This window comes from Pelodiscus sinensis, chromosome 26, assembly GCF_049634645.1.
Source record: "Pelodiscus sinensis isolate JC-2024 chromosome 26, ASM4963464v1, whole genome shotgun sequence".
Classification (NCBI taxonomy): Eukaryota; Metazoa; Chordata; order Testudines; family Trionychidae; genus Pelodiscus; species Pelodiscus sinensis.
The window spans coordinates 792346-805645 of record NC_134736.1 but is presented as its reverse complement, the minus strand read 5'-3'; the positions used below and the strand labels follow the sequence as shown (position 1 = coordinate 805645).

At 49.2% G+C, this 13300-nt stretch overlaps 2 protein-coding genes across 23 annotated transcripts in view; both read left to right on the top strand.

Annotated features, from left to right (window-relative positions):
• Positions 1–13300, top strand: part of PHLDB1 (pleckstrin homology like domain family B member 1) — a 170848-nt gene that overhangs the window by 40257 nt on the left and 117291 nt on the right. The gene's annotated exons all lie outside the window — the stretch shown is intronic.
• LOC142820500 (uncharacterized) lies at positions 4774–7113 on the top strand. The gene is made up of 2 exons (XM_075909537.1): positions 4774–5781; positions 6135–7113. Exons 1-2 carry the CDS (start codon positions 5208–5210, stop codon positions 6734–6736), a joined length of 1176 nt encoding a protein of 391 aa, XP_075765652.1. The 5' UTR covers positions 4774–5207; the 3' UTR covers positions 6737–7113.

Genomic DNA, 13300 nt, shown 5'->3' with positions numbered 1-13300 from the left:
CTTGCTAACATGCCTGTAGAAACTTTTCATGTTATCCTTCACATCCCTTGCAAGTTGCAATTCCAAGGCACTTTCGTCTTCCTGATAACTCCCCTGCATTCTCGAGCTATACATTTATACCCATCCCTAGTTATCTGTCCAAGTTTCCACTTTTTGTAAGCTTCCTTTTTGTGCTTAAGCTCACCAAGGATTTCCCTGGTGAGCCAATCCGGTCTCCTACCATATTTTCTTCTCTTGCTACGCATTGGAATGGTTTCTTTCTGTGCCTTCAGTAAGGCTGATTGGAAGTGTATGTGTTTGGGATATATCTCAGAGGAGAGCTGGGTCCTGATTCCACCATGTGCTGGCTGCTGAACGTGAAACCCAAAACATACCCTGTGCAGAAGCACTGTGGGCTCTTATTAAGGTGTCATCATTTTGCTGTATGCTGTCCAGGGGAAGACAGCAATTCAGTTAATTATAATGCAGTAGATACACAGTCTGGTACTGACTTTAAAGAGTGATGGAGAACTTCTCCAGACCTGACTCTTTCCCTCCCAAAATCCCATTGCTATATCCTGCAACTCCTTCTGTCCCACTCCTGGCTGTGCCTTGCACCCCTTCCAGGTGCTCCTGTGCAAGGGTGGCAGGTATGATACTGCTGTCTGATACCTTCCCTTTCCGAAGCCTTCACACTTGGGGAGATTTCTGAAGGGAGAAGCTTTTGAACACGAGGCAGGTACTTGAATCCGACCTTGTATTGAACATACGGTGTTTCCCTAAAACCAGTCTATCCCAGTGAGAGATTATAATCACCTGTCATTTTGTTTATGACATCATCGTATCATCTGAATGGATCCGACCAGTAGAGAAGTGAGGGCAGGCTGGGAACTTAGGGTGCTGGGAGTTGGTACTGTGATGGGTTGATATATAGAAATTCCCTTGGGGTTGTCCCCTGGTGTGCTGACAAGCCACTGACCCTGCTTCCCTGCTCTCAGGGGCTCCTCACCACCCTATACTGATGGGCCAGAAGCTCTGGTCTCTCCCAGCAAATCACAGAGTTAGGTTGCTGCCACCTGCAGAGCAACACAGATGCTGAACCAAATCAACTCCAGGAGGGTTCAGCTATAAGGGCTCAGCACCCAGGAAACCAACCCTCAAAAGGGACCAAAACCCCAAATAAATCCATCTTACCCTGTGTAAAAGTTTTTTACAGAGAGAGCTCATAAAATCAGCCACCTTTATCAAAAGAGAGAGATGCACAGTGATTGCTTCCACCTCTCCCCAGGTACCAGTTATTGACAATAAACAGGGTTTATAGTAACAAAAGTGTTTTTATTAAGTATAAAAAGTAGGATTTACGTGGTTGCAAGTGAAAACAGTCAGATCAAAGTAAGTTACTAAGTTAAAATAATCAAAAAATGCCAGCTAATCCTAATCCACTAAGAAACTTATTTCACAGAAATTCTTACCTTAAACCAAGGGTGGGCAAAATACGACCCGCCAAGCTGCCAGATGCAGCCCCACAGCCCAATGGGAGCCTTGGACAGGCTCACTGCCTGCCCTGCCCCTGCATGCTGCTCAAAGCAGCCAGCTGTCTGTCTCCATGCTGCACGTGGGAGGGGACTTTGAACGCTGCTCTAATCCCCCGCACAATCTCACAGGTCCCATTGGCTGGAAACCAGCCAACGAGAGCTGCCTGGGTTGCATATGAGGACAAGACATGAAGCATCCTCCCCTGGGGCTTGTGGCACTTAGAGAAGCACAGGGCCCCCACAGCTGACTGCTTTCCAGTGGCATGCAGAGGTGTGGAAGGCAGGGAGCCTGCCTGAGGGTCCTGCTGGCTGGAAGCTGCATAGGTAAATGCCTCCAGCCAAAGCCTGCTTCTGTCACCTAGCCCTTCCCCCCCCATAACCTTCTGCAGCTCCTGCACTCCTGCCCCATGTAACCCAAACTCTCTGCACCCCTGCTTCTGCACCCATGCCCCTCCCAGAACCTGTATTCTAATCCTCTGCCCCAGGTCACAATCCGCTTCCAGACCCTGCACGCCGCCTCCAGTTCAGAATCCTAGCCTGCACCCCAATCCCATGCCCCAGGTTACAACCCAACCTTCTAAACCCCCTCCTACACTTCTTCTCCAGACCAGAATCCTCTTCTGCACCCATACTTATACCTTCTCCCAGATCCTGCACCTCCTTCTACACTTCAATCCTCTGCCCCAGGTCACAACCCCTTCCTTCATCCAAACTCCCTCTCTCACCTCCTCCTGCACCCCAGTCCTTTATCCTGAGCTCTCTTCTGTGCCCAATCTCAATCCCAGACCTCACACCTCCTCCATTAATATGGAAGAATGTGGCTCTTGGCCATTTGGAGTGACCCGCATCAAAAATTATTGTCCACCCACTGCCTTAAACAGTTCTAAATATCTCTTTCACATGCTAAACAGCCTCTTAGCTTGGTCCTTTTCCTTTCCCCTGTTCAGTCTTAGATGTTTCCAGCAAGCATCTTTGGTGGTAATGGGGGGTTGGGTCTCCTGGTGCCTGACAGCTGCTCCTATTGTTTGGTTGATCTCCTTATATCCCTTTTGCCTACGGTGAGAATTCTTTGTGCTCAATTCAGACTTTCCTTACCTCGATTGGAAACTTGCCAGATCCAAAATGGTACTAATGGTTTAGCATCACGTCTGGCCACGTGTCTGTCTCAGACCAACCCCAGTTTGGGCTTGCATGACAAACAAGACTTTTCACAAGTCATTGATTCAATGACCAAGCCATTAAGTTTCAGGAGCATAAGTTATGGTCTTCCTTAGTGCATATAGAACTATAATAAGATCCACAGTTCATATTTCTAACTGCACCTACAAGAATGATATATGCCCATAAATGGGATATACACATTCATCAGAATTAACATTCACATTGATATGTTACATGAGGTATTATGTCTAAAGTGTTTTTGAGCTATGCATATTCATAAATCAATTTTCATAAAGCATGGGGGGAGGACTGTGACAGGTACTGGCCCATCAAATCCTGCTGCTACTTGCAGTCTGTTCCGTTTGCTCTATTTGATGAGATTTGCAATAATAAGGTTCTTTGGGTGCTGGATCTTCCTTCTAGCCATTGTCACAGGAGGGTTCCCAGTTAGAAAGGGTGGGTATTTAACTCCTTTTTCATAGGGGCAGGGGAACTGAGGAAGCATGGATGGTTGGTGATGGTAGGACTTGGGGAGGCAAGCCCCCAACCCCTTCTGCTGAGGCCTTGTTCCCTCTTGTGCTCCCCGGGAGGCGGGACTGTGAGCGTGAGCTTGCCCTAGCCTCCCAGCACCAGGGAAGGGAGTGCGCAGCACAGCCCCAGCCCCCCACCCCCAGCCCTGGAGCATCAGAGGAGAGAGGAGAGTGTGTGACATGGTCCCAGCCTCCCCAGCCCCAGAGCATGGAGGGAGGGAGAAGTGCATAAGGCACAACCCCAGTTCCCCCAGCCTCAGAGCACTAAGGCAGGAAGGAGGGCACGTGGCACAGCCCCAATGCCCCCAGCTCCAGACTGGGGGAGGGAGGAGGGTGTGCAGCATGGCCCCAAAGGACCAGGGAAAGAGGAGGTTGCGAGGCTCCAACCTCCCCAGCACTGGAGAGGGAGGAGGGCGCACGGCTCCAGCCTCCCTGCCCCAGAGGATGGGGAAGGGGGTTCTGGAGGTAGCAACACTCCGCCCCCAGAATGCCCCCAAAACACCTGCTATAGGCAGAGTGTGGGTGAGGCCATGCCTGGTGGTTTGGGAAGGTATAGCCCTCCCTCGCCTGTGCTACCAGACACCCATGTGGGGAAGGCTGGAGAATTCTTTGTGCCCTTCATTTTTGTTTTTACTTCTTTCTCGCTCTCTGCCTGCTGCACTTCCTGCAGTGAAGAGGGCATGTGCTCAACTACTTCCACGCATACGAGACAAACATGTGAGAATAACGTTGGACAATGCTGCAATGACATATTACATAAACAAGCAAGGGTGAGCGAGATTTTACAGCCTGTGTGCAGAAGCAACAAAACTATGGCAATGGTGTATTATACACAATGTCACACCTACTGCGATGCATTTTACCGAGCAAGGACAGTGTCCTAGCAGATGCCCTCAGCAGACAATTCCCACAGAACCATGAATGGGAAATCAACAAATCTGTCATAACCAACCTGTTCAGGAGATGGGGGATACCCGGTAGTAGACTTGTTTGTAATGTACATCAACTCCAAGTGCCCCCTGTATTGTTCCAGAGTTGGCATTGGACCACAATCTCTAGGAGATGTATTTGCAATATGCTGAGATTTCCCACTAGCGTATGCATTTCCCCTATACCTCTAATACACCAAACAGTAATAAAGATGAAACAGGAGGCAGCAAGAGTTCTACTCGTAGCTCCAAACTGGCCGAAACAAATCTGGTACCCTACCATATTACAACTCAGCACATGTCAGCTGTACAAGTTTCCCTCAGTATGGGTATGTCTACGCTACCCTCCTAGTTCGAACTAGGAGGGTAATGTAGGCATACCGCACTTGCAAATGAAGCCCGGGATTTGAATTTCCCGGGCTTCATTTGCATAAACTGGGCGCCGCCATTTTTAAATCCCTGCTCATTCGAACCCCGTGCCGTGCGGCTACACGTGGCACGAACTAGGTAGTTCGGACTAGGCTTCCTCCGAACTACCTAGTTCGTGCCGCGTGTAGCCGCGTGGCACGGGGTTCGAACGAGCAGGGATTTAAAAATGGCGGCGCCCAGTTTATGCAAATGAAGCCCGGGAAATTCAAATCCCGGGCTTCATTTGCAAGTGCGGTATGCCTACATTACCCTCCTAGTTCGAACTAGGGCTGTGTCCAGACTCAGGGGTTTTTTCGAAAAAAGTAGCCTTTTTTCGAAAAAACTTCCCCTGCGTCCAGACTCAAGCCGCGTTCTTTCGAAAGTAAATCGAAAGAATGCGGCTTTTCTTTCGACGGCGGTACACCTAATTCTACGAGGAAGAACGCCTTTTTTGAGGGAAATCCGTCGAAAGTAAGTGAGTGTGGACGGGGGGAGCCCTTTTTTTTCGAAAGTATTGGCCTCCAGGAAGAAGCCCTAATGGACAATCTGGGCCATGGGTTGCATGTCTGTGGTTCCTGGCTGCAGCCATTCCTTAAAGGGACAGGCACCCTCACAGCCACTTGTTGCAGAGAAGGAGCCAGAGCACACGGCTACTTTGCTGCAGCATGTCCCAGCCCCAAGACCGTCCTGGCCCTTCCACCGAGCCTTCTGGGGACCCAGCCAAGGGCTCCAAACGCCGGGCACCATCCTGGTCTGGCCCAGAGATCAAGAGCCTGCTGGAGCTCTGGGGAGAGGAGGAGGCCTTACAGGCCCTCAAAAGCCAGCGGCAAAATGCCGATATTTATGGCCACATGGCAGAAGCCCTGGCCCAGAAGGGCCACTACCCCCGCACCCAGGACCAGGTGCGGTCCAAAGTAAAAGAGCTGCGCCAGGGGTACGTCAAAGCCAGGGAGGAGAGCTCCCGTTCTGGGGCAGCCCCCTACTACTGCCCCTACTACCCCGAGCTGGACCAGATCCTGGGTGGCAGTGGCAAAGCACGCACACCACGGCGGTTCGTACAGTCTGGATTGGCAGACCCTGTGGTGGACGCTCCCGAGCAGGACCCAGAGCAGTCTGGAGACGGGGACATGGTGCCAGAGGAGGAGGACAGTGAGGAGACGGCGACCCTCACCCTGGAGCCAGTCACCCAGACCCCAGAGGCCTCCCAGGCGTCATCTGGCGCAGGAGAGGAAGCAGCAGGTGAGTACAGTGAGGTTGTGTAACACCCGGGGGGGGGGAGGGGAGGTAGGTGGGTGCACAGTGGGTGATGCACAAGGGAAACCTGTCATGCTCAGGCTGATGCCCAGGTCACACACACACAGTGTAACCTTCAGAATGTCTGATTCCCCTGTCTCAAGGGAGAGGGCATGCCCTTTTGGACAGCTGTTGCACACATGACTGATTGTGATAGAAATGTAGCCGTGTTACTCTGATCTGAGGAAGTGGGTCTGGCCCAGGAAAGCTCATCCCCTAATAAACCATCCTGTTAGTATTTTAAGTGCTACAGAGTCCAGTTTTTAGGACTGATTGTGTCTTCTTCTTTTCCTCCACAGCCGGACAAGCCGTGGAAGAGGGCCGCAGCACCCCAGCCCCACCTCCATCTCCATCTCGGGGACATGGGAGCCGCAGACACAGGCGTGTCTATGCGGACATCCTCAGGCAGCACGTGGAGGCCGTGCAGGAGCTGAACTCCATCCTCAGAGAGAGGGCGGAGGCAGAGGATCGCTGGCGTGACCAGCTCATGGACGAGCTGGTCCTGCAGCACACGTCCCTGTGCGCCACTCTCAGGGAGGTCTGCGGCTTGCCTGCTCCTGTGCCTGGTCCTGCTCCTCCAGCACCCCATGACCCCGCCCCACCAAACCCCCCTTCCACAACAGCATCCCTTTCCCCCCTTGGACCTCCCTCTCCCCAGCCCCCACAGTTCCCCAGCCCCTCTCTCCCCCTGGCCCTCCTCTCCCCCAGGCTTCCACGTCCCAAGAGCACCCCAGCCAGCCAACCGACAGGTGCACCACCCGATCCCGTAGCCGTGGAGCACCCCAAACACGAGGCCCAGGCAGGAGAGGGAAATCTGGCAAGCACCGTGCAACCTGATCCCCTTCCCCCCTCCAGGTTTCCAGTCCCCTTCCCCCCTCCAGGTTTCAAGCACCCCAGTTAAAGCACAAACAAAGGGTTCAACAAAATGTTTGTTTATTGTAAATAGTTTTTTCAACAACAAAAATGAAAATTTTTTTTGTTATGTTTGCTACATGTATACTATTGTTTGAGAATATGTACAAAAATTAAACAGAACATTTTATTTTGCAACACACCCTGGTGTTACTGATGTGTCCAAACAGGGTCAGGAGATGGGTTGTGGAGGGAAGCTTCTATTGGGCCAGGGCCCAGTCCCCAGGCAGAAGCCCCTCACTACAGTCAGTGGCCTCCACTGGAGAATTGCTCCCGGAGGGCCTCCCGTATGCCAACAGCAGACCGGTGAGCCTGGCGGATGGCAGCTGTCCGGGGCTGGGCAAAGGGCCTCTCCTGGCCATCAGCACCTCTACCCCACCCTGGTAGGAAGGCCTCCCCTTTCCTCTCCACCAGGTTATGGAGAACGCAACACGCGGCCACCACCTCAGGGATGTTGCTCTCCCCCATGTCTAGGCGTGTGAGCAAGCACCGGAATCTGCCTTTTAAACGTCCGAACGCACATTCCACCTGGTTGCGAGCCCGGTTAAGGTGAGCATTAAACCGCTCCTTGCTCGCATCCAGGTGGCCGGTGTAGGGCTTCATCAGCCACGGCATCAGGGGATAGGCGGCATCAGCCACTATGCACACCGGCATGTGCACATCCCCAACCGCAAACTCGCGATGCGGGAAAAATGTTCCTGCCTGAAGCCTCCGGTAGAGGTACGAGTTCCTGAAGATCCGGGCATCATGTGCCCGCCCTGACCACCCAACACAAATGTCCGAAAACTGGCCACGATGGTCGACCAGGGCCTGGAGGACCATAGAAAAGTAGCCCTTTCTGTTTATGAATTGGGCTGCTCGATGGGGCGGTGCACGGATTGCAATGTGTGTCCCATCGAGCGCTCCTCCACAATTCGGGAAGCCGAGGGCAGCAAAGCCGGCCATGATGCTGTCCAGATCTGGTAGACAGATGAGCCTGTTGAGCAGCTCCGAATTGATGGCCCTCACCACCTGCAGAACGAGACAGACAACAAAATGTTAGAAGGGGTGCCTTATCTCTTAGGAGGAGAACCCACCGCCCACCTTCCCTCTCAAACACCCCGGGAATCCCCTCCTCAGAACCCCCCCCCCCAACAATTCAGGGTGAGTGGAGGAGCTCCCTCCCACTCCCACTCCACTTGGCCCTTCCTGACAGTCTCCCTTCCCCCCACCCCAAACTGTGACTGTCCCCAGACAATGACTTACCTCCATCAGGATGGATCCTACGGTAGACCTGCCCACTCCAAATTGGTGTCCCACGGAGCAGTAGCTGTCGGGGGTTGCCAGCTTCCAGAGGGCAATGGCGACCCTCTTTTCCAGGGGGATGGCGGGCCGCAGGTGGGTGTCTTGCCGTTGCAGAGCAGGGGCGAGCCAGGTACACAGCTTCTGGAAAGTGGTCTTTCGCATCCTGAAGTTGCGTAGCCAGTCTTGGTCATCCCAGATCTCCATCACGAGCCGGTCCCACCAGTCAGAGCTGGTGTCAAACCTCCAAACACACCTGTCCACGAAAAAGTTTGGAGGCAAGGGCAGTGTGGCTGCTTGACGGAGGAGCCCTTCGTACCTTTGGTCTGGGTCCAGCTCGGGAAGTAGCCTCATGACAGTGTCATGCAGATGCAGCAACAGCTGCAGTATGGTGGTGTGGGGCCATCGCCTGCCCAGGGGCAGCTCTGGCTCCGTGCCACAAAAATGGGTCTAAAGCAGAAAAACCTCCCGAGAAAAAAGCTGCTGGGGTGTCCCAGGAAGCTGAGCACTCCAAACCAGCACTGCAATGCCTTGCTTACCTCCTCGAGGGACAGCAAAGGCAGCTGCAGGAGCAGAGCAACGGGTGTTCAGGAGTGTCCCTTTCACCACGCGTCTCTGCAAAGGGCAGGCAGGCAGCACCCGGAAGGAAATGCTGCCCCCATGTCCTGGCAGAAGCAGTTCCGGGTGGCTTTCAATTTCGAAAGAGTGTCCAGCAGTCAGGACGCTCTTTTTCGAAAAAGCGAATCGATTTTTCGATCCGCGTATTGTAGTCTAGACGTGCTCTTTCGAAAGAGGCTCTTTCGAAAGAAGCCTGCAGTCTAGACATAGCCTAGGAGGGTAGTGTAGACATACCCTATGAGCTCTATTGACTCAGGACAAGAGGCATATACCATACCCCCGGATACATACACTGAACTTATGAGCCTGGATGCTTGTTGGCTCTCACACAAAGAGCTAACCCTGTCTTGAAGGGTTAATTCCAGGAGGCCCACTATGAGATGAACTTACCTGAAGAAGTGGGCCAGATTTGTGGCCTGGAATTTGGCTCATGCATGGGATCCACACAACCCCGTGGCGTTCCCGGGGCCCTACAGGGAAGTAAGAGTAGCACCTCTGTACCCTTCCAAGCATGTTGTAAGAGGTGACTAAGGAGGGCTGGCCATGGGGCTAGCAACCCCATCCTGTAAAAATAAACATATGCTATAAAAACATCAACAATTTCAACCTGAATAGCAAGCCAGCCTCAAGAGGGATTATGATGCAGGGCAGCCAAATCCAAAAGGATACTGAACTGCCAATTCCCCTTTTTTCAGCAAAAAAAAAAAAAAAATCTAGAATAGGCACCTGGAATGTGCGAACAATGTGGGAGGTAGGTAAGACAGCCCAGGTAATAAGAGAAATGAAGAAGTACAAGCTAAACATTATAGGAATTAGAGACAATGGGTACAGTCAAGTAAGGTGCAAGTTTCATCAGGGGAAATAGTGCTCTATTCGGGCCATGAAGAGGAAAATGCACCACATACGGAGGAGGTTGCACTCTTGTTGTCACCAGAGGCACATAAAGCTCTTATAGCATGGGAACCTGTTGGGTCAAGAAGTATCTTTGCAACATTCAGGACCATAAATAGGAAAATTAATATGCATGGCATTCAGCATTATGCAGTGACAAATAATAAAAAGGAATCAATAAAAGAAGAATTTTATAACAGACTACAGCATATGCTTGATAAGACCAAGAGATGTCATCATAGTCATGGGTGATTTTAATGCCAAAGTAGGAGATGACAACACAGGATATGAAGAGACTATTGGGAAGCATGGGCTAGGAGTTATGAATGAAAACAGGGAAATGTTTGCTAACTTTTGTGCAGTTAACGAACTTATTATAGGAGGAAGTATTTTTCCACATAAGAACATCTATAAGGTAACATGGATATCCCTCGATCATCAAAGACAGAATCAGATTGATCACTTCTGCGTTAATCGACAATTTAGACGATCCTTACAGGATGTTAAAGTATACAGAGGAGCTAATGTGGCCTTAGATCACCATCTACTGATGGCCAAATTGAAGCTAAAATTACGAAAGAACAGGTCAATACAAAACTATAGATCACATATAATGTAGGATTTTTAAAAGACCAGGTAAAGAAAGAAATGTTCTGTATCACACTTAGCAATAAATATCAAGCACTGGAACATCTAGATAAAAATTTAAGTATTGACAGCCAGGGGCAACAAATAAAAGTTGTCTGGACCAGTACATGTGAGGAAGTCTTAGGCAAAAAGGAATGTCAGTATAGAGAGTGAATATCAGTAGAAACGCTTAGGAGGATCGAAGAGAGGAGAGAGAAGAAAGTATTTTTATATAATAGTAAAATCAGAGCTGCCAAAATTATAGCCCAAGAGAACTATACAAATGCAAACAAAAGGGTTAAGAAGAGCATTAGAGCAGATAAGAAAAATTATATTGACAGGTTGGCAAAAGAAGCTGAGGAAGCAGCAGTTACAGGAAATATGAAAGGTCTGTATGATTCAACCAAGAAACTCTCAGGAAAATATGTACAACATAAAGACCCGTCAAGGATAAAATGGGGAGAAAGATTACAAATGTAGAAAACCAGGTGGAAAGATGGGTAGAACATTTTAGCGAACTTCTAAACAGACCAGTTCCAGAAGATTCCCCAGAAATCTAGCCAGCTGAAGAAGACCTCTTGGTTGATTGTTGTAGCAAGCCAAGTAAAGAAGAGATAAAGGAAGCAATTCAACTTCTAAGAAGTGGGAAAGCTGCAGGTCCTGATGGAATACCGGCAGAAGCTATAAAGGTGGACATAGATAAATCAACAAAAGTACTCCACACCTTTACTGGTAACATTTGGGAAAAGGAAGAATTACCGAGAGACTGGAGGGAAGGATATTTAGTAAAATTGCCAAAGAAAGGTGACCTACAAGAATTCTAGGGTAATTCTAGAAAAACTCAAGAAAACGATAGATTCCAAGCTAAGAGATGAACAAGCAGGCTTTGGTCAAAATAGATCTTTATGGATCAGATAGCCACATTGCGCATAATTATTGAACAATGTTTAGAAATGGAATGTTTCTTTGTATATCAACTTTGTAGACTATGAAAAAGCATTCGACAGCTTGGATAGGGATATGTTGTGGAAATTATTATGGCACTATGGGATCCCTCAGAAGCTCATAAATCTCATAAAAAAGACCTATGAAGATATAAGCTGTAGGGTCTTGCGTAAGGGTCAACTGACAGAACCCTTGAGAATAAAGTCTGGTGTTCGGCAAGGTTGTTTGCTGTCCCCCTTCCTCTTTCTTTTGGCTGTTGATTGGATCATGAGAGAAACAACAGCTAATGAAAGAAATGGAATCTAGTGGACCCTGTTTAAACAGCTAGAAGACCTTGATTTTGCAGATGACCTAGCTCCTCTGTCACATAATCAACGTAATGCAAAATAAAATAGTGAAGTGGACAAGATTTCACAGCAGATGGGACTGAAGATCCACGAGGGGAAGACCACAATCATGAAAGTGAATGCAGCAAATAACAGCAGCCCAATTGTCCTGAGAGGAACGACACTGGAGGAAGTTGATGCCTTCACTTATTTAGGTAGTATTGTAAAGAAAGTGGGAGGTACTGACGAAGATATTAAGACCAGAATACAGAAGACAAGAGGCTTTTTTATTATTTTGAGGAACATATGGAACTCAAGAGAGATCAAGCTACAGGATCTTCAGCTCAAATGTAAAATCAATATTTCCATATGGCTCAGAATCATGGCGAACAACAAGGACAAACATCAAAAGATTGCAGACTTTTATTAATAAATGCTTGCGTAAGATCATTGGTCTGAAGTAGTCTGACAAGGTTGCAAATATTAGCTTATGGGAAAGAGCGGATCAATGCCCAGTAGAGCAAGAGATTTTGAGAAGAAGATGGCAATGGATTGGCCATACACTGAGGAAGCCACCAACTAGCATTACCAGACAATCCCTATCCTGGAACCCACAGGGAAAAAGGGTAAGAGGAAGGCCAAAGAATAGTTGGAGAAGAGACCTGGATGTGAATGTGAGGAAAATGGGCAAAAGCTGTAGAGAATTAGAAAAGGTGGCACAAGACAGAGAGGCTTGGAAAGAAATTGTTGATGGCCTATGCTCCCATAGGAACTAAGGGCAAAGAAGAAGAAGAATGGGATCCACACAAGGTGGGAATATCAGATGTACTGGAATATATCCTTCACCTGCAGGACACAGGACTATCAATTAGTTATATCAATGTATATTTAGCAGCTATATCAGCCATTCACCCACCCATACAAGGGTATTTGGTTTTCTCCCACCCATATGTTAAGAGATTCCGGAAAGGTATACGAAATCTGTACCTGCTGCGTAGAGAGCCAGTGCTATCATGGGATCTGAACCTTATGCTTGACTCAATCATGGGACGACCTTTTAAACCACTCACAACTTGCTCACTACTCCACCTCTCAATGAAAGTAGCCTTTCTCGTGGCAATAACATCAGCCAGGAGAGTGGGAGAGATAGCTGCAGTCATGGTGGACTCACTGTACACTGTATTCCACAAAGACAAAGTTGTCCTTAGAACCCACCTGAAATTACTACCCAAGATACCTACCTCATTTCATTGTAACAAACCGATATACCTACCACTGTTCTTCCTGAAACCACACAAGGACAGCAATCAGACAGCGCTGCACACACTGGATGCAAGCAAGGCATTAGCCTTTTACTTAGAGCGCACAAAAGACTTCTGAAGAACACCCAGTATCTTGCGTGGACAGGTCCAGAGGACAACCTTTATCCAAACAATGAATAGCCAAATGGATTTCTATATGTATACAGTTGGCTTACTGTCTCAAACACAGACAGTCACCAGTAGTTTATACAGGCACAGAGAGCCGTATCTACCACAACTGTGTTCCTCGCGGGTCTTCCAATAGATATCATTTGCAGAGCTGCAACATGGGCTTCAGCCAGTACCTTTGCACAGCATTATGCTATTCAGTCCTTTCAGGACTCAGACACTAGATTTGGATGTACCATACTGTCCAACATCCAATCCTGCATCACGGAGCACCCACTGCCAAGCAGGAATACTGCTGCATAGTCACCTAAGTGGAGCACCCACGGGGACCCTCGAAGAAGAAAGGAAGGTTCCTCACCTTGTGCAGTGAATGGAGTTCTTCGAGATGTGTCCCCGTGAGTGCTCCACACCCACCTTCCTCTCCTCTGCTCCGGG

Bases quoted from the DNA above. Each gene is read 5' to 3' on its own strand.
- LOC142820500 (XM_075909537.1), top strand. From the start codon at position 5,208: ATGTCCCAGCCCCAAGACCGTCCTGGCCCTTCCACCGAGCCTTCTGGG. The intron at 5,782-6,134 runs GTGAGTACAGTG...TTTCCTCCACAG, and splicing joins CGCAGGAGAGGAAGCAGCAG to CCGGACAAGCCGTGGAAGAG.